At 39.4% G+C, this 27,725-nt stretch overlaps 1 protein-coding gene across 2 annotated transcripts; it reads right to left on the bottom strand.

Annotated features, from left to right (window-relative positions):
• Positions 1 to 295: 295 nt before the first annotated feature.
• On the bottom strand, positions 296 to 16,621 carry N4BP1 (NEDD4 binding protein 1). 2 transcript variants are annotated; one of them, XM_027685061.1, is made up of 7 exons: positions 16,559 to 16,621; positions 11,346 to 13,111; positions 6,822 to 6,952; positions 6,339 to 6,435; positions 4,529 to 4,636; positions 2,958 to 3,065; positions 296 to 902 (listed from the first exon to the last, which is right to left on the bottom strand). In XM_027685061.1, the coding sequence occupies exons 1-7, from the start codon at positions 16,604 to 16,606 to the stop codon at positions 581 to 583; spliced, it is 2,580 nt and encodes an 859-aa protein (XP_027540862.1). In that variant the 5' UTR covers positions 16,607 to 16,621; the 3' UTR covers positions 296 to 580. The 2 variants fall into 2 exon arrangements, with proteins under 2 accessions (XP_027540862.1, XP_027540861.1); XM_027685060.1 differs by lacking the exon at positions 16,559 to 16,621 and adding an exon at positions 15,545 to 15,946.
• Positions 16,622 to 27,725: the final 11,104 nt, after the last annotated feature.

Below are 27,725 nucleotides of genomic sequence, written 5' to 3'. Positions count from 1 at the left end.
CCCAAAATTTCAAAAGGCTGCTCAGTATCCTTAAGTCATTCATGTAATGTACAGTTTTGCCCATAACACCCTTACTGATTCCTCCTGCTCGGCATTCAATCTTTCCTTAGTGCATCCCGAGCACTTCCAAAGGTGGGAGCGGCATTCCCGGGCAGCCTCACAGTCCCACTGATGCCACCTGGTGGCAGCGCTAGGGCAGCGCACCGAGCCCGCTGCTCCCACACACAGGGCTCTCTGAACGGATAGCACTGTTCCCTTCTCGGAAAAGGATTTTAAAAAAAGTACTAACAACCCATTTAAAAGTAAGTACTGCTACTGCTTTAATAAGCAATTCAAATGAAAGAGAAGATTTGGTTTTTTTTTTTCATAGAAAATATTACTACAAATCTGTAGTAGCAGCAGTTTTTAATTTACTAAAACCTGGAGTCTATTAGCAACAGAACATACACAAAAATATCTTTGTTTATACAAATAAAATTAGGTTTTGAATATTCACAAGGTAGCATAACAGAGCAACATTTTTCTTCACACTGATGTTCGTTAGTCAGATCAGCTGTGATAGAAAAGCTTTGTACAACATTCAGTCAAGCACCATGGCTGACAGTGCATTAAGATCTCTCATGAATGGATGAGCCGACAGTATCTGATCAATCTTCTGTCTTTGATCATAATCAGGAAAGATTTTCATCAGGGCTTCTCTGAGCTGGACTGTTTCTGAGGCAGATCTCTGTGGTGGATGAGCCTGTACGTTTTCTTCCAGGGGAAGCCACGGTGATGAATGGCCGTCGTGTGCTCTGCCTTCAGGCTGTCGACTGCTGCTGGGTGCCTTGGGGATGAAGAAAGGTGTCTCAGAAGAATATTGTCCACTGCTCTGAAAAGTTTTTTGTGCTGACCAAAAATCCCTGTGGAACAAAATAAAATTTTTTATTAAATTAAGCTAAAGGAGATGGTGGCTGTAGCCTCTGTACAAGAGAGAAATGTGTCTAACTTACACTTCGCTGCTGCTCAGCTAGTTCCTGACTGGAATCAAATGACAAGCATTCTTTCAAAGTGAAACAAAACAGCAGGTTTAGCAGTTCTCAGTTCGAATCTGGCACAACTAAGAACATTGATATCACCTCAATGTCCTGTGAGTACTTTATTTGACAGGATACAGCAACAGTCAAAGCTTATTTTATGCAGGTACGGATAAAAAGATACACTAAACACATATGCACTGATTCAGAACATTTGAAAATACTGACAGACTAGAGGGGTTTCCAGATGCTCCATGAGACTATTCCTCACCTATTTTTGCTCTTGACTGTGAGCTGTGCTTACATATAGATTAAGGCCTTGTTTCCCTTGTATAATATCCTTGATGGGGCAAAGAAGTATTTTTAGCAATGTCAGGATTTGAACATTGTACCTTAGTGAGATTTCATTTCAGACTTCGAAAAGTTATTGCTACTCTACAAACTGCCAGCACTACAAAATTTAAGGCCCAGTCTACTTCAGATGCCACCAGATAACATAGAAATGTGAACTGGAACTCATGTTACGGTCTAGTTTCCTACCAAGGGAAAGAGTATGTAAATTACAGAGCTCTATTTTAAAAGCATTTGGGTTATGACACCTCCCATTACTCATGTGGAAAGGCTCTCTAATTGCTCAAGATTCTTCTAGTTTCTGATCTTATTCCTGGTGCCATTTATGCTTTCTGCATCATTTAACTCACATAGAAAAGTCTCAGGGAAAGAACAAAAGTAACTCTTTACACTGGCAGCTTTTCTGTCTCATCTGTGCCCCTGCTCCATGCCAAACAACCCCAACAGAAACCAAATAAACCCCAAAGCCAGTTCCAGTTCCAAGTTTACAAATAAGAAACCAAGCTCTTAACAGGCCTTCACAAAGAAGCTTCTCTGCAATCCTGCAGTGATCACACTCACCTCTCAGAACACAGTTTCAATTTTATTTTTCCTCAGACACAGGCAGGTAAAACAGTCCAAATAACATCTCATAACGGTTTTGTGATAGAGCTTAAATATTTTCTTTGCATTTCCTACTGGAGTTCTAGAACTGAACTTGCTTTTTTAATGTCAGCATGCTTATTTTCATATCAGCTTGTGACCTTTTGGTATGTATGTTTCACTTTCCTCAAATGTTTCTAATAGATGAGATTCTTTCTCATTCTATGTATTCATGTATTAAGTATAGCTTAAGAATTGGCCTTTTCTATTGACAATTTTTAATTACCTCGCTTGTTTTTAAAAGCTCTCTCAATACTCCTCAGAATTATTAGCATTTATAATTCATAAGCTGGTGAAAGAAGAGCAGATTATTGTGCAAAAGAGCAAACTAATCTTCAAGTCTTGGTAGTTAATGCAAAAACAATTTCATACTTTGAATATATGCACATTTAAAAATGTATGTTAATCTTACAGGAACAATATGTGTTCATTAATATTTATAATTATTACTGAAATATAAAAGCATTTAAAAAAAAATAATAATAAATGCCTCAGAAGTTAACAGCAATACTGTACCCTCAATCACCAGGTGAGATACCTCTCCAGTGCCAAAAAAACTGAGTGCAGAGTGTTTGTAGCACCTACTGTCCCACTGTAACTAAGTGACCACCAAGGTGTTTGAGATAACATCAGTGCCATTAGCAGGATGTCTGACTACCACATACCCAAACCACTGGCACCTCAGTGTGCTGCTAACACACCTTTGAAAGCCACCACAATCAAATATCAAAGGAAATTCTTGTCTTACTTATCTTAGTTCTGAGAGACATCTTGATTAGACACAAATGTCACCACCAGTTTCTGAACAGGAAAAATATGTTTTTGGTTAAGCTACTATATATTATACAGGGCTCATGCTTCATTTTACCATGCTTTTACAGTGTTTGAGTGAACCAGGTAAACAGTTTATTTCAAATGTGAAATCAAAACTGAAAACAGTGCTTATACCTAGAACAGCCTTCACTTCGAAGGAAGTCATCTAATCTGGGTCCATTTCTTCCCAAAGGATCATCAGGAACCATAAATATGTCACCAGCAAAAGTGTACTGGAGCAACCTGCAAGAGAGTTCTTTCAATATTATTAAATAACAAGGGACTACACCCTTGTCCTTCACCTTTGTAGCACAGGACAAACTTAGAGTAGGTGCTATACACCACATCATGAGTCACTGAAGTTTAATTAGTAAACCCACTTGAGATACAACCAGCATTCACTGTCAAAATAATCCAATGGGAACTGAAAACTCTTCCCATTACACTGCAGAACACAGAGCTTCTCTTTTTTTTTCCCCCCCTTTTTTTTTTGACAGCAACTGTTTTATGACTGCAAATTTTTGTAGCAAGTCAGGATAGACTTTTCTAGGAGATTAAAGAAGACTTTCTGGTTGTTCTAACTCCCCTTCCTCATAAGGATCTTCAGTCATGTAGCTAAAATGCCCATGTTACCAGAAAGCCACAAAACTAGCAACTATAGCATTAGCTGTTTACAGTTAAGACATGAAGCTATTTCTTCTGGAATCATTTTGGGATAGGGGGAAATTGAAGAAAAACCAGTTAAACTAAAATTTGTCTGTAGGGAGAGAATTTGGTGCAGCGGAATTTCCCCAGAAGTAAAACTAAGAGCAGATGTTAACACAAGCTCTTAAAAAACCACAGACTCGAGATGACGTGCCAACTATTCTTGCTACAGTTCTGTAGAACAGAACCTGACTTGGGCAGAATTCACTCAAGAAACAGTGCAAATACCTACATGATTAGCAATATCAACTCCCATGTTCTCCCAGCTATACTGTGAAAAGCCAGGGCAATTTGTAATTACTTATTTCATTAGACCTGGTCACTGTAGCAGATGTACCCTCAGAAGATGTCAGTGGGAAATTTCAGTGACAGATTATTATACCTTAACAGTAAACTGATCTGATTCAACTGAAAGGGAAAAAACCAAAACCCACCCAAACCCAACAACAGGGATATTTGATAGCTAAGTGAACTCAGTCCAAGGGACACTCAACATTTTCAGGGAAATGGCTACATGGATATGCTGCAAGTGTTCATTTTGTTTAGCTACTAATCTGTTGTACTTGAGTAAAAAGTGATTGATTCTGAAACCTCAGCAGTGATATTGTGTGTGCATCAGCTACTGTGTCTTCTTGAAAAAAATGAACTTTTACACAAGAAAGGCTGTTAAAGTGGACTACAAAGCGTGTGCTCTAACAGGATCTAACACTGAGCTTCAAAGGTGCTAGAGCTGTGCTGTTACACCAAATTCCTATTTATGTGAGCAATTAAGACATACATTAGAAAATATATGAATAATAGGGACATTAGACTACTCAACACGTGATTATAAGGCCATGAATCAACATAGTGAAACACAGATAGTACTTCCTCCAGATCTAGCAGAATTCCCTGACAGATTAATTAAAAATAAAATAAAAAAAAAACCAACATGAAGGCAGAGTGCCTACAACTGGAAAGACAGACAGCCTTTTAAGACTTCATAAAAATTCAGTGATTACCTTTTTTGAATAATTTCTCTCCAGGCAAATGATTCTGTCACAAATTCTCTGAAGTTATCATTAGTCACAATAATACCCCCAGTCTTATCAGCAAGGTGTAATAAAAACCTGTAAAAATCATTTCAAAGATCATTAAGATTGCTTTGCTGAAAACAATCCAAAGATCTAGAAAACTAAACACTTCATCATCCAAAAGCAATCTGTTTGCATGAAAACAAGCACTTTGATTACCAGGAAATGACTCTGTTTTGACCCACCTTAACCAATGTTTTGAGTAGCACGCATTTATTTAGTGCAGCAGAGTCTTTATGGGAGGTTTCCTTCCCGTAAAACAAACCACACAAGCAAAACCCCCCAAGCCTCATGATCTAAATATTTGAAGAGGTAAATGTCTTGCTTTATGGAACAGTACAATATTTGTTACACATTCCAACACAAACTCATTGCCATGTCATTTTTTGCTTAGCGTTAATATCTATGTTCTGCGAGACAGTACTATGCATGTTACTTGTTTGTTCTGTCAACACTTGTTAACAACCTTGCTGTTAAATAAATTATGACAAAAAAGTAACTACTGATTAAAAAACCCCATATCTGCTTTCATTTTAACCTCTCTGAAAACAAGCTTTTTGACATTTGAAACTATTTTAGCAACTAGATAATAGATGGTGTCCTTTTAAGGAAAGTGTACACTTGTGACAAAAGTGCAAATATGTTATCACAACACTTATTTCCACAGTAATCTCAACTGTAAATACTGCACCTATAGCATTTTATTTGAAAGGCTGGGTGTACACAAAACATTACTGTGTAAACAACTCCAACTTGGCTGCCTGGCACTTTTTTTTTTTTTTGCTACAAGGTTAATAGTTAAGAAATCAGAGTCGCTATATTTTAGCAAGAAAGATAAATTAAGTACACTCTATATACTTTTGCATATCAGAGTTTCGAAATCAGGTACTGGATTGTGCAATCTAACAAAAATAGACATGCCCATGACACAAGAACTTGACAATTTTGTAGTCAGAAAAATAAAGTAGGAATGGTTATTAGTAGGAAGGAAGAAACCAAAATCCAGCAAACTGAAGTGATCTGCAGAACACAATTTCAAAGCTGCAAGCTGTGCATCCATGGAGAATTAGGAAAACTGGTTGTGGAAAAAAGAAAACCCAAATAACTGAAGCAGCATGTGCTTTTAGCTGTGTCTCAAGACTGGGAAAATCTGGCAAAAGGAAGCACCAGGAAACTCCCACAACACAAACTCCTAAAGCTCTACTGTTTTGTTCACTGAAAGATGAGCCCCACATTTTGAAGCTGATTTCTGGCATTCAAATTAACTTGGAAATTTACTGTTCCAAATACACTGTTCCAAATACACAGCAATGTCTTTATGCCACCATGGCATCAAGAAAAAAATGGAGCTAAATTGTACCTGACCAGTCGCTGATTTATGCCCCAACATAAAAGGCAATTTAGGGATAGACTGATGATCAGTCTATCATCCTGACTGCTGATCAGGAAAGCATAAAACCACTAATGGAAGATCAATTTCCTCCTCAATACAAACGATGACATTTGAAATGGACTTTTTTTTTTTAAATTGCCATTTCCCATGACTTTCTGAATACACAGGAGTGTTTCTTACAACAGCAAAACAATGTAAGAGATGTAGAGCTCAGTCTTAAGTTGGATCATAGCTCTGTCTAGAGAGGTTGCAGAACTAGCTAACAGAACGACTCACAAAGCATTAAGCTTTTACAACCATTAGTCAGATGTTTAAAAAGATTTTAAAACTATGTATATTCTGTACCTGTCGTCGTGAGCAGCAATTCTTGCTCCTAAAACCATTCTTGCAGGGGTTAAAGACAATATTCCAACATCCTGGAGCTGTGTTAAGAAATCCTGCTCTGTTAAAACATGATTTGACAATTAGTCTGACATATAATTAGCAGAGAAGATGGGCTATTTTTGTACCAAATTATCTATAGAAATTACACTGATAACAGAAGAACTGCTAATACTATAAAAATGAGGAGGAAGAGGTCAAAACTAGAAATTAAAGAGCAAACAAAAACCAAGCAAAAAGGCCTCCACTTCTGGCACCCCAGTTTCCCTAAACAGCATTTCAGTGTCTCACACTGCATATGGAAACCCAGTCACACATGCTGAGCAGCCAGACTGCTCGTGCTTAACATTTTATGAAGTATTCCTTCTCCATTCATTCTTCACAGAAGTATCCCAAGAAATAGTTACAATCTGTTTTAATTAAGAAACATTAGGAAATTTCCCTCACCTGTAATGAAAGGGTCACGTCTCGTTCTCCACTGTGGAACGAACACAGTTATATTTCTGTGGCCACGCTTCCAAAAGTAGTCAACAGCTATTGCAATTCCCCGACAGGAGAAGAATTTCCTTAGACCATGACTGGGGGTGAAAGAGAGACAAGGGAGATTAAATTCGCAAAGGTTTTACTACTCTGAATACAAAGAAAATGGAACAAAGCCTTGCAAAGTGAAGCAGAAAGTTACACAAACAGCCTCAGCAAAAGAAAAGGCAGATGGATGTCATAGATGAGGAACCTTATAAATGGAAAGAGATCCTCAGCAAGGGAACAGATACATCACTTGGCAACTTTATAGATCAGTCTCCTTTTAGTTTCTTGGGCACAACAATATTGGGGTAATCAGAAATGGGTTTAACTTTAAAAAAGAGGCCAATAGCGATAGTTTCTGACATCTACTGACTATGCGTGTATATATATTATTTTATATATATTATCCAATATTGTGGTAGTTCCAAATACAGTCCTGCTACAAAACAGAAGGCCTTTGGTTTACCAAAGGTTGACCAAGGATTACATCTGGGAAGTTCTCTGACAATTCAAGATATTAAGGTCTCTTCTCCCTTCCTTTCCACAGTCTGAGCTATTGTTCTGAAGCAAAACAATGAAATTTCTTTGAAGAAAAATTTTCAAAACACTTAATTTTTGTGTTAATCTTTTTCCTCCATTTAAAAATATAAAATGCTCATTATCTGTTTTTGCAACTCACTTAAGTGACTTTCCAGAAAATCAGCAACTGCCTAATATGAGGCATACAAGGATTTGAGTTGATGACCTTGCAAAATCCCTTCCAATTGGAATTCTCACTGATCCTTTATGCCTATTTATACACGGCACAAATGCCTCCTTTAGCAATTAACTGTCTAATGAGACTCTGGGAACTGAGTTTCTGTGGAATAATAGAAGAGATTCTTAAAATAAAGCACAGAAGATAAAACCAAAAACACCTTCACAGTAAATTCCTACCAAACACTATGAGCACTTTACATAAAGGCTAAATCCAGTTTTCATTCAGAAACTTTTCCCTGTACATTTTCATAGATTAGAGGCCACACTTAGACAAAACAAAGATATGCTTTGCTAGAAAAGACACACTGATTGAGCACTGAAGGCATGAGCAGACAAATCATTTCTTGCAAAATAGTGCCCAGTCTATGTTTTGAGTTAGATGTTAAGTCACCGGGAAGTTTTTGGAACAATAAGTGAGTGAGTGGTCTGTGTATTTGAAACCTCTCTCTTGCATATTATAAACCTAATAGTAAGCCCTGTTAGTTTTGAATGGAATCTTATCTTTAAACCCTAGTTTATCCTATCATGACATCTTCCCAAAAAATGGTCTTTAAAAGATTTCCACGGAACTATTTTACAGTGAAACTCAGCCTTTAGTAGCATTCATTTATCCTTTTCCAAGTTTGTAAATTCCTTTTAAAATCAATTTATCAAAATTTACATCTATTAAGGTTCTCCGAATTTGGAGAGGAATTCTTTATGTAGAAAGGCAGAAAAATGAGTAAGCTACATCTGAAACATAAAAGGCAAAAGATCTGACTTACAGAGTTTCCAGAGGAAAAAAAATACTATGCCACACTTGCCCTAATAAAATTAGTCATTCTTGATGTCAAGCACAGTCAAATAAAGGAATGCAATTATCATAAGCAGCACAAAGTAGCAAACAGCATGTTGCCTTCTGGGACATGCAATGTTTTCCCTTTGGTTTTGTAACTAAAGTACTGTTACACATGAGTAGTCTGGCTGCTAAAGAAACTCCATCAAAGTATTGGCAAAAGCAGGGTTTAATGTGAATTTGTCAAAATACAACTCTACGGAATTTGGTGCTAATGTTCACTCTTGTGAACTTGTGAAAAGTAAGTTCATTACTTACTACACAAATTAAAGCATACAAACGAAGATCAAATTAGAAGCAATTTGGAATGATTTACACCAAAGCTGGGAATGCGAAGATAAGGGTGCAAAAGGGTTTAGCAGTACTTAAACATTGAGTACTTGAACATTTACAAAGGGATTCCACAAGAGTTCACTAGTCATAACAGCGACCTAACCAGAGATTTGAGATGGTAACATTCATACCATAACCAACTCACATGCACACAGGTAAAGTAATGTGTACCCCTACTTCTCTGTGCAAAAAATACCTATGAAAAATTCACCTCAGGTTCAGCTCACATCAAATCCCTTTGCATTTTCCAGCAGGCAAGGGTTGCACCAGGAAGTGTGGAGAGGTGTGTGGGAGCCCCACTGTCAGTGTCAGTCCTCTGAGTATCACAAACTTGAGGATTTGTGATCTCTGAGCTGTGTCCAACTCACAGGGAGAGCTCAAAGGGCCTCACTCAGCACAGCTCTTTATAGGGCCACAAGATGACTGACTTTGGTCATCAGTGAGTTTGCATCCTGGCCACAACCCAACTCGGTAACCACTGGGCTTTCCTCCCAAACTGCAGTAACAACGTGCCACAAATCAGGTAAATGGTTTACCAAGGCTTCCAAGGACAATTGCTTATCCTTTGTTTCCCACCTTGGCCGGGCAGCTGATGTTTCTGATTGTTCCCACCTCTACCATGGAAGAGCTCCTGGTAGGATCAGGGAGTGCCTCATGGCCCAACTGACAGGGTCAGGGGACACTTCACTGCTCAGGCAGTTTGGTCAAGGCTTATCAAGAGCTTTTGTGACTGCAGAACAGACCCAAGAACGAGGGGGAGCAGGGCAGGGGATGCACCACCCCAAATACATATCATTTACAAACTGTTCTAGCAAGATATAATTCCATCCAGTTATTCTTTCATTCTGAGTTTCTTCCACATTTTAATAAAATTTAATTTATAATTATTCGACAACTACCTGGATATTCCAGTCTTCTTCCAAAGACCTGTTTTCAGCATGCAAAAGGAGGTAATTTTTAGCAGCTAGGGTAAACTCTGGGCTTTTTTTCATTCCACAAGCACACTGAAAGTACAGCTAACAACACAGCAATGTCCTGTGCATGTCAAAAGAAAAAATTCTACAGCTTCTTGTAGTTTTCCAGACTTAGGACATGAGGCAAGCACTGAATCAGAAACCCATACAGCATTAGTTTAAGCATGCAGGTAATGCATTAATACCCACCTCCATAAAAAACCCAACCCAAACCAAAACCCCATGGTACTCAGGGGTCAAAAGAACCCCAAACCAGCATAGGCAGAGAAGCAGTTGTCAGTAATTTCAAGGTACTGAGAAGTAAAATTGAAAAAAATTCAAAGCAAAATTGCAAACAATTCTTCACTTTCTAAGATGCAAGAAAATAATGAGGCTTTATTTAGCCAGAAGGAAGCTGCAGAATACCTACCTAATAAAACCAACAGGCCCCCATGCATTGATTTACTAGGACATTTAAATATCTCAACGGTTCTGCTACTTTGAGGCAGCTTTGTCCCTTATGTTTAATAAGAAGTTTTCACTTGGTTGAGCAGCAGGTGTTATATAACCTCTTTTTAGGGACTATATGTCAACAGCATCCAGGTATTCTGCCCTACTTTAACATGGGGTGTGTGCACCCCAGCTGGTGTGCAAGGCAATCCACTTGATGGATGAAGGAAATACCAGAACTCCAGTAATGCACACATATAGTTGGTACATATACATATATTGGGATGCATACTCAAAGATTTCTCTATTCATGGGGTGCTCAATCAAAAAAAGTTAGGGCACCACTGCCTACAGTAGTCTCACAGTCAGAAATAAGCAGATGTTTATTCACCATCTTTTAATTAATTGGTTTCAGATGTATATAGTTGTTAAAAAAAACAGACACAAAACCCCATGAAATGATCATGTAATACACAGATGAAAAAAGTATCTTCATATTAAAAAAAAAAAAAAAGACCAAGAGGATGCGGTACATTTGTTATTTCCCACATGACCCCCATAATTTGCATCTTTCTTCCACTAATACGTATTTTTAAAAGTTCAAGGTAGTTTATGACTCAGTTGCAACTTGCACTTTTGCATCACCATTTCGAAATAACAGTCTGAACAACTAGGAAATGTTTACTTTAAAAACTATTCACTGTAGCAAAACACTGTACTTGAACTAAAGCAGTGTCAAGAGTAATGGATAACATTAGGCATTCCCTTTAAATTTAGCAAGGCTATAAAATGACAGAAACCCTTAATCCTCCAGTGACTGACCAGAGAAGCTTAATTGCTGCCAGTCATGAGGGACTATCTCTGGGCTCTTAACGTGGTGAGACCAAGTTATAAGGATGATCTTCAATGAAGATGGCTACTCTCAATCTCAATTTTTTATTACGAAGATTTACCATTATTAGTAGCTGAAAAACCCTGCAGTGTACAGGACTGTTGCTCACCAAAAACATAGCCAGCAAAAACTTCACACTTGGCACTGCAACCTCTTAGCCCCCACATCATTTGAAAGTTCACTGACCTGTTAGTAAAGAGATAACTGAAAATAACAATACTCACGAAATTGCAACGTTGCTTCCATCAATAATTATGTGTTTTAAATATGGTTTCCCAGGTTCATTTTTCAACTCCAGTCTGTATGGCTTCTTCAGAGAGTCCAAAAACCTTTGAACTCCAGTAACTGAAGGATCAGAATGATGTCTGTGTGGTCCCATTGCCTCTCTTTCAGGATTTGAAGGATGTATTTGTGAAGATAAGAAGTGGTCTGGGACTGAATTTTCACAATTTGAGGTTTGGGAAAGGTGTTGATAGACAGATTTTGCTTGGGCAGAGCTGCAGTGTCCCAGTCTGTCTTCAGAAACAGGATGACTGTTCTGGACAGTTGAGAGCCCTGCAGATTTTTGCTGAACTGCAGTTTTACTCTTAGTTGGGACACGCTGCACATCTGAGCTCCCCCTGGCTACAAAGTCAATGTCTTTTAGAGCTCCAGTTTGTACGGTGCTGAAAGTTACCTTGCCATCAGTTTCCATATGGTTTGACCTTGAACTGTGACTCTTCCCAGGGCAGTAAACGTCTCTCTCTTTAGAGCATATAGCTGAATTTCTGCTGGAAGGGGAAGCAGGTTTACATACCACTGCATGCATTTTATCTTCTGCATCAATTTGCATGTCTGGTACATCTCTTACTTTGTGATATTCATTTTTTGTCTCCTTTGAAATATGACTGGTTTTAAGTGGACTTCTCCTAGAAATACATTTGTTTTCTACCTTTTGTGAATTACTTGCATTATTTTCTAAAGGAGGATTGACAGTTCTAGGCTTTTGAGATGACTGTTCACATTCTTTTTGAAATTTCAAATTTTCCTTTTCAATTTCTTCCAGCAATATTAATGGTTCCACAGATTGTCCTAGGATACCAATAACTTTTTCTACAATATCTTGCGAATACCCCATTGTTCTGAAAAAGTTCACAAGAATCTTATATTCCATTTCCTCACTGATATCATCACCTTCTTTAAGGCAATAAGTAGAATCATCTGATTGAGTACACCTATCTGAAAGCAGATCAATAACTACATCACTGTCTGAACGACTACGGTGTGAAGAAGATTTCACTTGCTGATCCTTTTCCAAAGAGAACTGCTTTTTAGAGAGCCTTTCCTCCTCATCAGAAGATCTTCTTTTACATGACTGCCTTTCTTTATATGCCACTGCCTCTGGCAGAGATTCTTTTATGGGAACAAAACTTGTTTCAGGAGCATCAGAAAACACAGTGTCCATTTGCTTTGTAAGCTCAGTTACAGGTGTGCCAGCATTGTTTCTTGCTTCCTCACCGCCTGCCCTTCCATCTCTGTTTGTAGCAACTACTTTGGAAGCACTGTGCTGTACAGGCCCTGCTGGGCTTTCAGAACCTGTAAGGTCTATGATATTGCTCTCCACTTCACAGAAGTCAGTTTGGGTGAGAGCCAGGAGTTCTCTTTTTAGTGCACTAGGCAAAATCAGTAAATCCATTGTATACTTATCTGCATGCGCTTCCACAAATTGCCTGAATTGCTTTTTAATCTCAGATTCATTGTCATTTAGCAAGCTTTCATTATTCTCAAAAAGCTTCACAAACTGCTGAACGTGACTTTGAGCCATAACAACAGCTTCTGCACCCCCCTTAATAACGAGCAATCCCATCTCCAGCACTGATACATCAGCACAGGTATCCTGAATAAGACTGTTGAGAAACAGGCTCTGAGCACCAACAAAGATGCAGTGCATGTCCTTTGGGTAGTACTCCTTCTCTTCTAGCTCAGGTTCACACAGTCCCTTGATATACTCCTAAAAGGAGAAAGAGAGGAGAGTGAATAGTTGTGAAAAGCCAATATATTCAGTTATGAAAAGTCAACATATTCACCTAGTTTTTATTAGGTCAGTAATGGACAAGTACATTAGAAAATAAAGGAAATTTAGCATAAGAAATGGGAGAAAGTAAATACTGTCAGTAAACTAGGTAACAGAAACAAAATACAGTTATCTGAAATGATCTTTAAATAGACCTCATTGAAGCCTTCCTTTTATATCCTATTGTTTATAAATAAATTTACTTGAAACTGATAGTAACAGGGTACTTAAGTTGTAGCTCAAACAGTTTAAAAGACAAGTCAAAAGAGACTTATTTTCCCATCCCCATTCTTTGGTCAAAGAGAACATATACTTTGTGAACAAATGCCTGCCACTGGAGAATTCTACCTAAATCTGAACTTCTAAAACCAGTTTCTAAGGAACACTTCCGAAGGCTTATCCCAACAGTAGCTATCCTATATTTTTGTTACTGATAAAGGACTGAGAACTCCAGGCTCCAGACAGTTCTGTGTTCCTGAAGTTGAGGTTTTGCAAAGATAAAAAAATTAAAAATCCCAGTGCTATTTCTGCCACCTAAAAGTTACTGCAATTAAATTCACTATACTACCTTGTTTTAAATGTGTTAAGAGTTCAAAACTCTGTCAATACTGTATATTATTTATTATTTCAGGTAGCATTATTTTTCCCCAAACTGTCTTTTTCTGTGCTTAAAATTCTGTAATGCAGTGAAACCACTTTCTAAACTGCAGTCATTGTATTCACAGACTCCCAAGTGCACCACATTTTAGTATCTACCTTTACTCTCAAAAATTAAACTTATTTTAAATGGAACTCAAAGCCAATACAAGGTAATGAATAACATAACACCACTTCCTTGAGTTTGAGTTACATCATCACACAGGTATCAAGGCACATGAACGCAAACTGCTTCTGCAGCAAAGCCACAGGATTACTTTCCGTGTATTAGTCATCAGATGACTGCTTTTGCAGAGCAACAGGACAACAACAGAATTGGTAAAAAGGATATCAAAATCTGGGAACTTTTTTTTATTAAGCAGCAATGAAGGATGAAGGCATTGCATGTGACTGATGAATTAAACCACAAATTGCTATCACCAAATCCTTTAAAGGGAGACAATAAAGATATGCAGTTGACTACTTTCTAGCCAGTAATTCCTCCAGACAGCATCTGAAAACTGTTCTACATGCAAGTGAAGTCAAGTTTCTCATAACCTTTAAAGTATCAGATATAGAAAACATTTTGTATGTTATTAGGAAAAGCTGCAATTAGAATACTGAAGTCTTGTGCTATTTATTTCAGGCTTTAATTTCCTGAAAATAAAAGGAAGTTGTACTGCAGATGCCTGGAGAAGAACAGCTACCTGTAACAGTTTCTGAAGTTTGAGCCCATGCAAATCGGTTTAGTGTAAATGTCAGTCAAATATTCAATATTTATAGTATTTTCCTGACAAGTCTTATACATTGCACAGTTAAGGGATCGAGTTTTTGAAAGCAGACTGCCAAGTCTGTGAATTAAGTCCCAAAATACGTGCTCAGGATCCCCATAACGTCTAACTGTATTTAAACAAACAGACGGACAAACATCCACATACCGAGATTTTGGTTTTGAAAGGTACCTTCAGCCCACCCAGCGCTCACACCAAGTTCTCATCACATGACTCAAACAGCTCTACTTGACAGGTTCGCTATGAGTAATACTAATTTCAGCATTACTGCTGAGAAACTCCCCCCAAAGGTTCATTGTACAAGACATTGAACGCTGAAGATACTTCACAGCAACCGCTGTCCCGGTCTGAGACAAACAGACCGCGTTTACTGTTGAGACAAACTCTTAACTCTTTAAGTGTTCGATCAAGGAGAGCCATCTGCTCCAGCACATAGCCTGGGGAAGTGGGCGGGCTCTGACCACTATCAACTAAGAAAATATCAGCTCCATTACCCTGTTACTGAAAGCTTCGCTAATGAGAGAAACGCCACAGAATAGGTGAACTTTGTAAGGCAAAACATGGCAACGCCCAAACAACTCCGAGGGATTCCTTGACTTTGGAGGGGAGGAAGAAGGAGAGCGAGACATTCCAAGTTTCGCTTTCCAACAAAGCCCGGCCCGTTCTCCCCGGTGTGACCCGTCCCCAGCCGCGGGCAGGAGCGCCTCACAGCAGTGGACTCTGCCCCTCCCAGACAGATTGTTTCGCTTTGCTCCCTACGCTTGTGTCAACACGGCCGGAGACTCCCTGGCACCGGGCACACCCCCACCTGCCATGCCAGCATTTCCTTCTGGGGCTCCCGGTTTTTCCCCCACGCTTTCTCCTCCGCCCCGCGGGCCCGGCCTGGCCCCAGGGTCCCTCCCGCCCCCCATTCCCCGCCAGCCCGGCCCGGCCCGGCCCGTACCTTGGCGCTGCTCACGGCCTTCCCTTCGCCCGCCAGCTGCACCCAGATCCTGGCGGCGGCGGGCGGCGACAGCGCGGGCCGCCAGTCCCCCTGCGCGCCCAGCACCGCCAGCTGCACCTCGAACAAGCCCTCGATGCGGCCCCGGCTGCGCTCCAGGAGCCGGCTCTTCTCGGCGGGCACCGTGAACTCGTCCAGCCTGGGCGCGGGCGCGGGGCCGCGCGGTGCCCGGTGCGCCGCCATCAGCGCGGGGCCGCTCGCGATGCCATCGCGCCGGGAAAAAACAACGACGCCGGGAACCACAACACCGGGAACAACAACACCGGGAACAACAACACCGGGAATCACCGCGCCCTCCGCTCCGGCCTGTGCGTCATCGCCCCGCGCCGGGGCCGCGCGGGGACCGCCCCCGCCGGCGCCGCCATTTTTAGCAAGGGCGGTGGAGACATGGCCCCGCCCCCTTCGGGATCGCCCGCACACGGCCTGACATGGGCCCACCCCCCCAGCGGGATCCCCCCGCCCACGGCCGGGCACGGGCCCGCCACTCAGCGAGATCTTTCCGCCCACAGCCGGGCATGGCCCCGCCCACGGCGGCTCCAGACCCCGCCCCGACCGCTCCTGGCCCCGCCCTCCGCGTGCCGCAGCGTGGGCGGGGCCTCCCGCCCTTCGCCTCAGAGTCCCAGGGTGGGTCAGGCCGGGAGAGGCCACAGCGGTCACCTGGTCCCGCCTCCCTGCTCGAGCAGGGTCATCCCAGAGCACTTGGCTCGGGGTTGTGTCCAGAATGCTTGGAATGTCTCCAGTGCGGGAGGCTTCACATCTCTCCTTGCAATCTGTTCCAGTGCACGGTCACTGCACAATAAAGAAGTTCTTCCTCGCGTTCGGGTGGAACTTGCTGTGCATCAATTTCTGCCTCATCGAGCAGACCCTGGCTCCTTCTTGGCACTCCACGTTTAGATATTGATACGCACTGATGAGGTCCCCTCTCAGTCGCCTCTTATCGAGGCTGAACAGTCTCACCTGCCTCAGCCTTTTCTCGTCAGAGAGATGCTCCAGTCCCCTAAACATTTTCGTAGTCCTCACCAGGCTCGCCCCAGGAGCTCCATGTCTGGTGCTGTGGAGCCCAGAACTGGACTCAGCGTTCCAGATGCGGCATCACCCCGCCGCCTCCCGGCTCCCCCCACCCCTATCTCCGGTGCCCCGGCCGGAGGCGGGCGGGTCCCTCCAGCCCTCATCGCTCGGCACAGCCCTCACGGAGCGACACAGGAACCTCCCCGTGTCAGTCTGCGCAACCCGGGGCCTTGCTTTGAACATCCTCTTGGCCCAGTTCTGGGATTGTCTTCTTGGATTTCATTTAAAAACAAGGGCAAGTTTAATCCCTTCTTGGTGGCAGGGGACAGCAGCGTAGCCCCCAGCCCCAAATCGTTACTTCTGATAGCTTGGAAAACAAAGAGGACACATTTTAATTAAAAAAAAAAAGTCACAACTTCTTCCCCCAAAAACTCGTAAAACGAGATGTGAAAGAATAACATTAGTTCTTAAAAAATATCTCTGGGGCTGCTGTAGACTTTTGAGTGCCTGGGATTGACGATACAGACCAGCTGTTGTACAAAGGAGTAAATGTCTCAGCTCCTTTCATCTCCTCTCAGACAGGTAAATATCTTCCTAGTTCCCTCCAGTCTACTGGATTCCCACTTGTTTTGTCCACCTCTTTAGCATCCCTGTGAAGTTAGATTGTAGTAGCTGTTTTTTAAATATAGCCTCTGAAGGGAAGACAAATATTTTATCGTCGCATATTTAAATGTACCTGTTTTGTTTTCATCTACTTGCATGTTACACCAGCAAAGGATTAACACAAAAATACAAAATATCATTTTTATAAAGGCACTTGTATCCCTGATTAGAACTGTTTAACTAAATGAGAGTTTGCAGCTCTTAGCACATCAGAAAATCACACTAAATGCTTATGTTCAGGTATTGCTATCTATATTTTCCTATCTGAATTTGAAGTGTTACATCTTTGAGTCAAATAAAGTATTTGCCTGTGGCATAGTAAAATAGAAAAATTTACATCTGTGAACATACACTGCATTTACACACACATACTCATTCTACACAGCACAGGGTTTTGATAGGGAGTGTCATATTCCAGCAAGATGCTTCCTTGAAGTTACTTTCCTTTTTCTTCCCCCCCCCCCATTGTTTTGGCTTTTTGTTTGTTTGTTTTTTGTTTGGTTTGGTTTTGGGGGTTTTGTTTGTTTGTTTTTGTTTTGGGGTTTTTTTGGTGTGTGTTTTTGTTTGGTTTCTTTTTGTTCAGAGATTTACATTTTGCGTTCCCATCAAATTATCCTACAAGGTTCACATAATAAGAATGTAATCTAACATTTAGCGAGGCAATTCCTGAGGTGATTGGTGCCATCCAGTGTTAAAATGTAGCCACTGCAGCCAGTGTTGCTTTTAGTTATTGCTTACAAATGAAATTGTAAGCAAGGAACTTTATAATAAATATGAAATTACCAGCACAAGGCATCTGAAGCAAGCTGTTGCAACACACAGAAGAAAAAAAGCCCTATTTACACATTACCATTACAGTATTTCCCCATCAGTAAAACAAATAGTGAAGTTGGCAGCAACTCACTAACATTCAGGACAATCTGTAATTTATCCCACTGGTGTGCCAAGTAGAAATGCAAGAGCAGGCACTGGGTGTATCCAATTCCTTTGACTGCTACCAGCTAAACATTGAACTTTTCCTTCACTAAAATAAGCTTACAAGATACAACCAAAGATTCAGGAAAGTGGTATTTCCCCACCAACCAAATAAGGCCTATCACTTTGGATATTTTACTGTGAAAATCCCATAGGATTAAAAAAAAAAGTATGTAATGTACTCATAATACTTAAGACAGCCTCAAATTCTCATTAAGAAATTTTGGTATATACTTTAACTAGAATTGTTGCTGTTTACAGAACTACAGAGCAAAAAGCAAAAAATGGTTTGAAATAAAATGATTCACTGCTTTATAAAGACCAACTTCTAGGTCTTATTCAAGTCCCTAGTTATGCAGTGACAGACATTTATATCTGCTTGAAGCCCTTTTGACACTTGTGATTAAAAAGGTTTCCCTTTTGGAGAATTTATTGCATTGGTGACATCCTAATGAACTCATAGATCATCAACTTTAGTATCAAGAGGCAACCTTGTGGAAAGTAATCCAAGGTATGGATTCAGTAATTAGTAGTTTGTATTAATGAAATATTTTGTGCCTTAATTTTAGAAATAATTACTTTTCTTAATTCCAAATTCCTTTCAAAAGAATCTGTTATGAATAACTGAATCTTTATAAAAGGCAGAAAAGACAAAAGCACTGCAATTACACATGCATCAGTTGTTTGAGAGTGGGTATTCTTTTTCTTTTCGAGTAATTGACTCTGCATTTGGTTTTTGAGGCTTTTTGATTGTGTTTGCTCAAGTTTCTTAATTAGTTACAAAAAGCTGCAGGTGTATTGGCAAAGGCTGTTATTTAGCCTGGGAAATGTTCCAGGAGACAGTTTTGTGGTTTGTTTTTTTTTAATGTAAATATTTAACTGTATTATTACCAGTCATTTTAAAGGTTCCACACTGTGTGGCTGCTGTGTATTTAAACATTGCAGCTTCACTTGAATGACTGACAGAACAAATGATAACCCAAGAGCATAATCTCTATTGCGAGAAGGGATTGAGCACTACTGAGTGACTTGCAGAAATGACAAGTGGTATTTGAAGGGGTGCCACCCCCACGCAGTCTCTCTGAGGAATACAGAGCTCAGCCTGAGCTGAAATGCTGTAAAAAGTGAGCCATGCTCAGGTGCCACCCTGTCAGTTCATTTAAAATCAGTGTACTTCATAAAGTTTCTGCAACTGCAAAATTAAAGCAGTATTCTTGCTAATCTTGTAACTGGGGGTTTTATAAAGCTGTTTAAAGTAATTTTTTTATAGGTTATCAAAAGTTAGACTCAGACTCTTGAGCATCATTAAAGTTTTATGACTCTTGCAGCCAAGTGTTTGTTTTTTGAAAATTTTCATAAACATTTTGCTACTTCTCTGATTACAGGAATTTAAATATTTTTCAATATTTCTGAACTTATTTAAAAATATGCTCTTGATAAAATGATACATATGTTTATGACGTATAATCCTACAAGTTTAAATAGAATTTATATTTTGTTAAATCTCACCACTGAGCCTGTCTTGGGTCTGGTTAATGTTTAAAGGGTAAACCATCATGAACATTGTTTTCCTATTGTTGATGAGTTGCAAAATTCCCCAAAAATGAGGAGACATTGTTCTAACCAAATGTTTCTCACAATACAGGTGCTGCATTTTCAATTTCTTATGCTCTGACAATGAATGATGAAGTTTTTTCATTTCTCAGACTTGACTGCAGAAGTGTCCTCATAAAAACCAGGTAAAAGCTGCTCCCCTTGTATCAGTGTTTCATTGTGCTTTGGGCTGAAAATGACCAGTGTAAGGTCATAGAAATATTGTCTAAATAACGTCAGAACACATGGTAGGATTTGTGATAAAATAGGACTTTGTAGTAAAAAAGCATGCCTGTTCATGTCAGCTCATTAGCTTTGCTTACTGATTTAATTTTTTTATTTTTGTGCCATAAGCACTTGTGAACTGCAGCCATTTCACTCCTCAAGCCTTGAACAAAACAGGTGATGGCAATTTTGAGATTAGATATGTTTAACAATTGTCACAAGGGTGCTGAAGGTCAGATCAAAGGCAATAATGTACCCAATATATATTTATGTAGCTAGTTTACTTTGAGATAGAGGAGTTCAATCTTTCAAAATACCTTTAAGAATCTGGGGGTTATTTTTCACTTACACTGGTGGAAATCAGGAGTTAACAATATTGATATCATGGGATCTATTGTGGCTTAAAGCAGAACAAATATGACCCTGGGAAAGGCTCTTCAGTATTTGAGCTCTGTTTTCCTGTAAAGTGTTTCAAACAATAATCTTGTTGCTTTACCTGCCCATCAAGAAATCCATTATAACAGTGGCTGTGACACCAGAAGTAAACCACTGGGTTGGGAATTGAGCTGTGGTCTTCCACAACTCTAAGGCTGTTAATGAATTGTGCCAAATTGCTGGCTGACAGCAAACTCAATCCTATCAATTTTGCTATTTGAAAAATATTGTTACTACATAAAAGTTATTATTGGAAGTTTGATGTAATCAGAAATACATAAAGGAAAAAAATATTGAATTAAATCTTCATACTTTATTCACTGAAATGCAAAACTTCTGAGAGACTTAGATTCTATATTCACTCTAGCTGTTTATGTTCCTCACAGTTTCCTCTACAAGGAAAAGCCCTTCATGTATTTTAATTAAAAGCCAAAGAAGAAATCGATTGTCCTTGGCATATGCCATGCTAATGAGCACTGGTTAGTTTGAAAATACATGTTCATTGGTTTTACATGATAATTTCCCTTTGAACCAAAATACTGTGTTTATACAGAAACATTTTCTGGGAGCAGTAGGGGGCATCATTTCCCTTTTGTAATTCTTCAGAGACATTAACCTCGTGCATTATGTGTGCAAACGGAATTTTCTTTTTGTTTATGGCATTAATCCTGAGGTTAAGGTTGGCCTACGGTGAGCAATAATAAGTTTAACCTTTGACTTCATGCAATAAGATGTAATTTATTATTTCTAGACTCTTTATAAGTGCCATTGCCCTCACTTCTGCGTAAGATAAATTGAGACAAGTGAGCATTTGATATCAGTGATCTTTACATGCAAGACATAAATCTAATTTACTTATTGTCTGAGCTTAGTTCTTTATCCTCTGATTATGTCTTTTAAACAGTGAAAACATTTTTTGTTTGTTTGATGTGTTAGGTGATTTTTGTAATTCACAGAATGTTTGGTCCTTCACATAAATTTCAAATATAAAAAATATAAATCCTGGAATATCTAAATGCATGGAAACTTTATGAAATGTGGAAATAGAGCAAGCAAGCTATTCATGTTCATAATATTTACTTGTTAAGTAACTGAAATCAGGAAAGCATTTAAAAATTAACTTTAAAAGACAATTTAAAGATGATTAAACAACTAGCAGCATGTAAATAAATTGCTTTTATTATAAAAAATAAATGTAGCCATTACCATTCTGTAGCCATTACTGATAATGCATACGTAACTCATATATAAAACCTCATTTTTTTAATTGTAAGTGAAACAGTTTTAATTTAAAAAAAACCCACTCTTTTTAAAAACACATTAAATGTTTGTGTTGCTTTTTTGTTTGTAATTGAAGAAGAAATTTATAGCAAGTTTATGATTCTCCATGCTCTTCAAGCAAGAAAAAGAATATACTTTTAAATTATGTATTCTATGAGTACTTAATCTTTTTGTCCATGTTGAGACAGTGCTGACTCATCAAATATGTTTGGGTGGGGCATGAGGTAAATGCTGATTTCATAAATGATTGGTTTTAGGGTATGATTATTCAGGTAAAATGATCCAGGCTCATGACCCTTGGTAAGACCAGAACACTGAATCTCTCTTTCCCTCATCTTAACATTTTTACACTGAGACCTGTTTTTATCACATAAAAATATTTGTCAGCATATATGCAGCATATATGCAGCATGTGCAAGTCAAAAGGCAGAAAAACTTGAAGAGAAATAAAAGTTATTTAATGCTATTTTGGAAGAGTATTAATGTCCAGTAAGATTCTAAAATATGTTTCCCAGCCTACATTTAATGTTCTGGAATGAAAAAAGAAAGTTATATCACATAATTATAGAAACTCAAACCATTTATAGGCCTTTCACACAAAAGCTTATATAGAAAATACATGTGTAATTACATAATTTGCATGGCAGGATTTCCCATGATCACTATATTCAGTCTTCATAACACCAAGGGTTAGTTTGATGGTAGTTTCAGTCCCACTCCTAATTTGAAGAGTAATTGTTTGACACCTAAAGAGGCTGCTGCTGCCTGTGATATGTGCTGATATCTGAATCTCACCAGTTTGTTTAGCAGGAGCTCTTTCAGCTGAGCTTGCTCACGACAGAAGAGCAGTGAGTGGATGAGCTCAGCTCCTGCTGGCTGCTTACAGGTAAGGGATGGGGAGAATATTGTGAATCCAACAGCAGCAGCTGTTTCTCATGACACACAACAGACAGTGATGGATTGTCAGAGTAATTAGATTCCTTACAATCTTAGAAGGGTAATTTTGAAAATCTTCCCGCAGCCTGCCTTTCACAGTTATACTTTGTAATTTCCCTTAAGTTTTAATTATTTTAGATAATGAACATGTAATAGTAAGAGTTGAAGATACCATCATTTCTGCTGGTTTCATACACTACAGATATGTTGGGTAGAATGTGCTTAAACCCGAGTTTAAGAGAAAAAAGTGTTCTAATAAGATGAAAAAAGGAAAGAAGAAAGGAAGTGCTCTTTTTCTGGGTATGTCACATTTGACATTAAAAAAAGATTAATTTATTTTTAATAGGCTGGGCTGCCGTATTTGAGAACACAAAAGCTGTGTGAAAAATCAAGGGTGTGCTGGTTGTTGGTAAATCAATAAAATGTATTGTACCAAGCTTATTATTCATACTGTAGCACACCATATCAAATATTTGCAATAGATACCAGATTCTAAGATTGGTGTTCCTCCTCACAGGGTTAAAGCATCAAGGGATGGTAACTTCCACTTGAGGCAAAGTAAAGTCTTCAGCTAATGATTATATACTGTTACTTTGGATATTGAGGAGTTGCTAGAATTCATATGCAAATTTGAAAATTGTAAAGATAGGAAAGTTTCTGCATGCCATAAGCATGTGTATTTGACTCATGAACATGAAATAAAACAATTATCTCTTCTTGTGCAGCAACTATTTTCCCCAGAATTTCGGATGTCTGGTAATGTTGTCAGAACTGTTGTGTATGGAAATTTCAATCTGGAAATTGAAAATCTCCAATAAGGAATAAAAAATGCAAGGATACTATATGTCACTTAAATGCATTAGCCTACTCCCGGAATTGGTACAGATAAGAGGTATATACTGCAAAATGTCATGGTTCCTAATTTGAAACCATCCTCAGGATAAGTCAAGAGGCCTTTTTGTCTGTCATATTTGCAGTTATTAATATTTAATGTGCAATTATGATAAAACAATATAGCACTAAATCCCAGGACTCTTCCCAAGGCAGGTATTTCTTGCCATGAGCAAATCATCTTGAGTGTCATCACATGACAATGCAGGACCACCAGAGGATCAGGCCCAGTCACCATGAGTTTATGAAAGGCAATTGCTGCTTGACTAACCCAATCTCCTTCTGTGACAAGGTGACCCACTTACTGGATGAGGGAAAGGCTATGGATGTGTCTACCTTTACTAAAGTTAAGGCTTTGGCAGGATTCCCCACATCATTCTCCTGAAGATACCGACTGCTCATAGCTTGGATGGGTGCTCTGTTTGCTGGGTAAAACACTGACTGGGTGGCCAAGCCCAGAGGGTGATGGTGGATGGAGCTAAATCCAGCCAGCAGCTGGTCACAAGTGGTTCCCAATGCTCAGTTCTGGGGCTAGTCCTGTTTAATATCTTTATCGATGATCTGAACAGGGGTTTGGGTGTGCCCTCAGTCAGTTTGCAGATCACAGAGTTGAGCAGGACTGTTGATCTGCTGGAGGGCAGGAAAGCTCTGCAGAGGGATCTGGACAGGCTGGATCAATGGGCAAAGGCCAATGGCACAAGGGTCAACAAAGCCAAGTGCCAGGTCCTGCACTGGGCTCACAGCGACCCCCTCAGTGTTACAGGCTGGGGGAGGAGTAGCTGGAAAGTGCTGAGTGGAAAAGGCCCTGGCGGTGTTGGTCGACAGTGGCTGAACATGAGCCAATGTGTGCCAAGGTGGCCAAGGAGGCCACTGCTATTCTGGCCTGTACCAGCAAAGTGTGGCCAGCAGGAGCAGGGCAGTGATTGTCCCCTGTGCTGGGCACTGGTGAGGCCACAGCTCGAGTGTTGTGCCCAGTTCTGGGCCCCTCAATTCAGGAAGGATATTGAGGGGCTGGAGCATGTCCAGAGAAGAGTCTGGAGCACAAGTCCAGTGAGGAGTGGCTCAGGAAGCTGGGGGGGATCAGCCTGGAGAAGAGAAGGCTCATGGGGGACCTTCCTCTCTACCACTATCTGTAAGGAGGTTATAGTGAGATGGGGTTTGGCCTCTTCTCCCAGGTGGCAAGTGATAGGACAGGAGGAATCAGCCTCAAGTTGTGCCAGGGGAGGTTTAGGTTGGGTATTAGGAAAAAATTATTCACCAAAAGGGTTGTCCAGGCTGCCCAGGGAAGTGGTGCAGTGACCATCCCCAGAGGTATTTAAAGGACATATAGATGTGGCACTTTGGGACACAGTTTAGTTGTGGACTTGGCAGTGCTGGATTAATGGCTGGACTCACTGATCTTAGAGGTCTTTTCTAATCTAAACCATTCTATGATTCTATGATTTCATCTGCTTGAAAGAAATTGTCCCTGTGGACCCAACAAAAATGATTCTAACATAGTTGCTACTTCTTTTGCTGTCAACGTATTCTCCCCAAGTCGATTGAGAAAGTCATTTTGGTAGTAGGAGGGAAGAGAATGGAAAGAAAAATACTGATCTGCAGATATTAGTCCTACATTTTCTTTGCTGGTTTCATGTCCTTTCTCAGAATGGATTGTAACAAATGGCAGATACTATAAAAAAAATTTAGTTTGAAGCCTCTTTCTTAATTCAAATGTTTTTTTGTTTGATCAACTGAAAAAAGTTGAGAAAACAATAAGCAAACTGTCTGCATGACATGTAATGTCTGCTGTGGATAAGACAGATGTATGTATAATACATATATACACAATATAAATAAAATTTAAATATATATAATAAATTATGTATTATGCATAAAATAGAGAATATACATTATATATATAGTACTATATGTGTAAGTATAATATATGTATAATATATATGTCTATAATATATAATATAAACAAAAAAATTAACAAACTATCAGTGGTCATTTAAAGGCTAAGGTCAAGTGAAACGTAGCTCTGAGCTCTGATATATATGAATATACAAGTTAATTTTTTTAAGGTATTCCCTTGTGCCCTGTTCATATTGAAGTTGTAATCATAGAATACTTAGAAATAAGTTTGCCACCTGTATGGGGAAAAAAAAGCATCCTTACTTGTCAGAGGCAGCAGATATGAAGGTCTTTCATGAGACTTTCCATTTTGCTAAGTAGAAATCTCTTTCCACTGGGTGGATAATAATTCTGACAGCTCTTCAGGGTTCATATCAAGTAATGCAAGGTTTTTTTTCTTTTTGAAAATAAGACCAACAGTGCTGAACAGTATTGAGATCTTCATTCTATCTTCCTTTCCTGGGGAGTTTCTCCTTACTTAGAGCAGGCTTTTTTAGGTCAGAAGAATGGGTAGCCTTTAAAAATAGTGGGTTAAAGTTTGGGGAACAAAAAAGTTGTGGCTCATGTGGAGAAGAGAAGCACTTTGGCAGCTGAGGATGAATTAAAGTCTCACAGCAGGGAGCTGCTGCTGACCTGTTACCTCGAATCATTCCAAGGCTTTTCTAGGGTGGACATTTGCTCCAACTGCAGCTGAGTCATTGGGGTACCTGAACTGGTACAGCTTCTGGTGCAGATTCTTTGCAGGAGTGGACTGATTCAAACAGGAATAAATTCTTCTGGTGCAATGGGAGTATTTGCTTGTCCACACGAGAAATCTGTGTTGGTGCTGCTGCTTTCAGTGGCTTTTCATTGGGATGTATTCCTTTTTATAGACTAAGACTTAACTGGTGAAGAAATTCAATGGGAAACTATAAAGTGAGTGAAAATTTCCTCTCATGCAAATAAAAGTGAAAGGCTGAGAATTGTTTTGAAATTATCTTGTATGGGAGACGCTGTGTAATTGTGGTGGTTTATTCTTTCCTCTAAAATCTGCACTGCTTTGGCCAGTGGCCAGTAGAAGAATTGCATTCTGACAGTTTTACCTTTTTATAATCCTACCAAATACTCTTAACTACCCAATTAAGGCAGTTTCTCTTCCACTAACATGCTTTTTCCCCTTGTATTTTCCATCAAGACTTTTTTTTCTGAGTTTAAATACTTGAATTACTGCTTCAAAACGACAGTTGAACATTTTTAGATATATTGAGATCACTTCAGGTGATTTTTTTCTGATAGGTTGTTATGACTTAAGGGCTCTACAGATCCTAATGCAGTGGCATCTGAATGAAATTTCTGTGCATGTGGAGTCTGGCCGTGGGTTTCAATGTGTTGTCTTTTCTCTCTGTTCTTTTTGTAAGACAAAAAAATAATTCTGGGAATTTTCAAGGAGTACAGTACACTTCATTTTAGTTGTCAAGATAGCTGACAGTTTATTGTGGTACCATGAATAAATTATTCCAGGGTTCACACTTAAAACAAAGGCTGAAATGCTTATTTTATTTTTTTAAAGCTGACATTTTGAATTTATATTAAGCATAATATCACCTGGATACACACTGCATGAAAATGTAGGCTATTCATAATGAATTATTAACCCAAAGCTTTTACCCTTTCTTAGATACACTGGAGTTACTCTGCGGGGTACTACAGGGATATGAATGTGGGAGAGAATAGGGGGTTTCTAATAAGATGTATAACAGGCTACAGTATCAGTGGATGTCATTGTTCAGCAGTTATTTTCCATAAGAGAAAGTTTTTTATTACTGAATGTTGTGCAGAGACCTCTGAATATATTAAGAGAACAGGAGCACTGAAGAACCTTCTCATATCCAGGGTAACTGCATAGTCAGGATTGTAGTTTAAATGTAGTCAGTAAAGCTGTAAAGCAATTAGCCACTGAATTTAGTACACATTTTTCATAATGATATTTAAAATGTCAAAGTTTAATCTTATCTGAAGACAATCTTGTCTGAAGTTCTATCTGAAGAGCTGACAGTCTCTGTACACCTCTGCAAGAGGTTTTGGAACAGTCAGCTTGCTCAAAACTGAAATAATCAGTATTATATATGATCCTTCAACGTAAAGTTTGGTGAACATGGTGGTAGGTAGCTTGGAAACAGCACAAGTGTACAGGCAGCACCCTTCTAAATGAAGATTGCAAAGTTTGCCCCGTGTTCTTTGA

Source organism: Neopelma chrysocephalum, unplaced genomic scaffold, assembly GCF_003984885.1.
Source record: "Neopelma chrysocephalum unplaced genomic scaffold, ASM398488v2 Primary Assembly neopelma1_68, whole genome shotgun sequence".
Classification (NCBI taxonomy): Eukaryota; Metazoa; Chordata; class Aves; order Passeriformes; family Pipridae; genus Neopelma; species Neopelma chrysocephalum.
Note: the sequence above shows the minus strand (reverse complement) of the source record. Positions and strands in the feature narration are given on the sequence as shown.

Excerpts from the sequence above, each read along its gene's own strand:
- N4BP1 (XM_027685060.1), bottom strand. The coding sequence starts at position 15,784 with ATGGCGGCGCACCGGGCACCGCGCGGCCCCGCGCCCGCGCCCAGGCTG. Across the intron at positions 6,953-11,345 it reads GGAAGCAACGTTGCAATTTC|TCATGGTCTAAGGAAATTCT; the intron begins GTGAGTATTGTT and ends TTTCACCCCCAG. Across the intron at positions 6,436-6,821 it reads ACGTGACCCTTTCATTACAG|AGCAGGATTTCTTAACACAG; the intron begins GTGAGGGAAATT and ends ATGTTTTAACAG.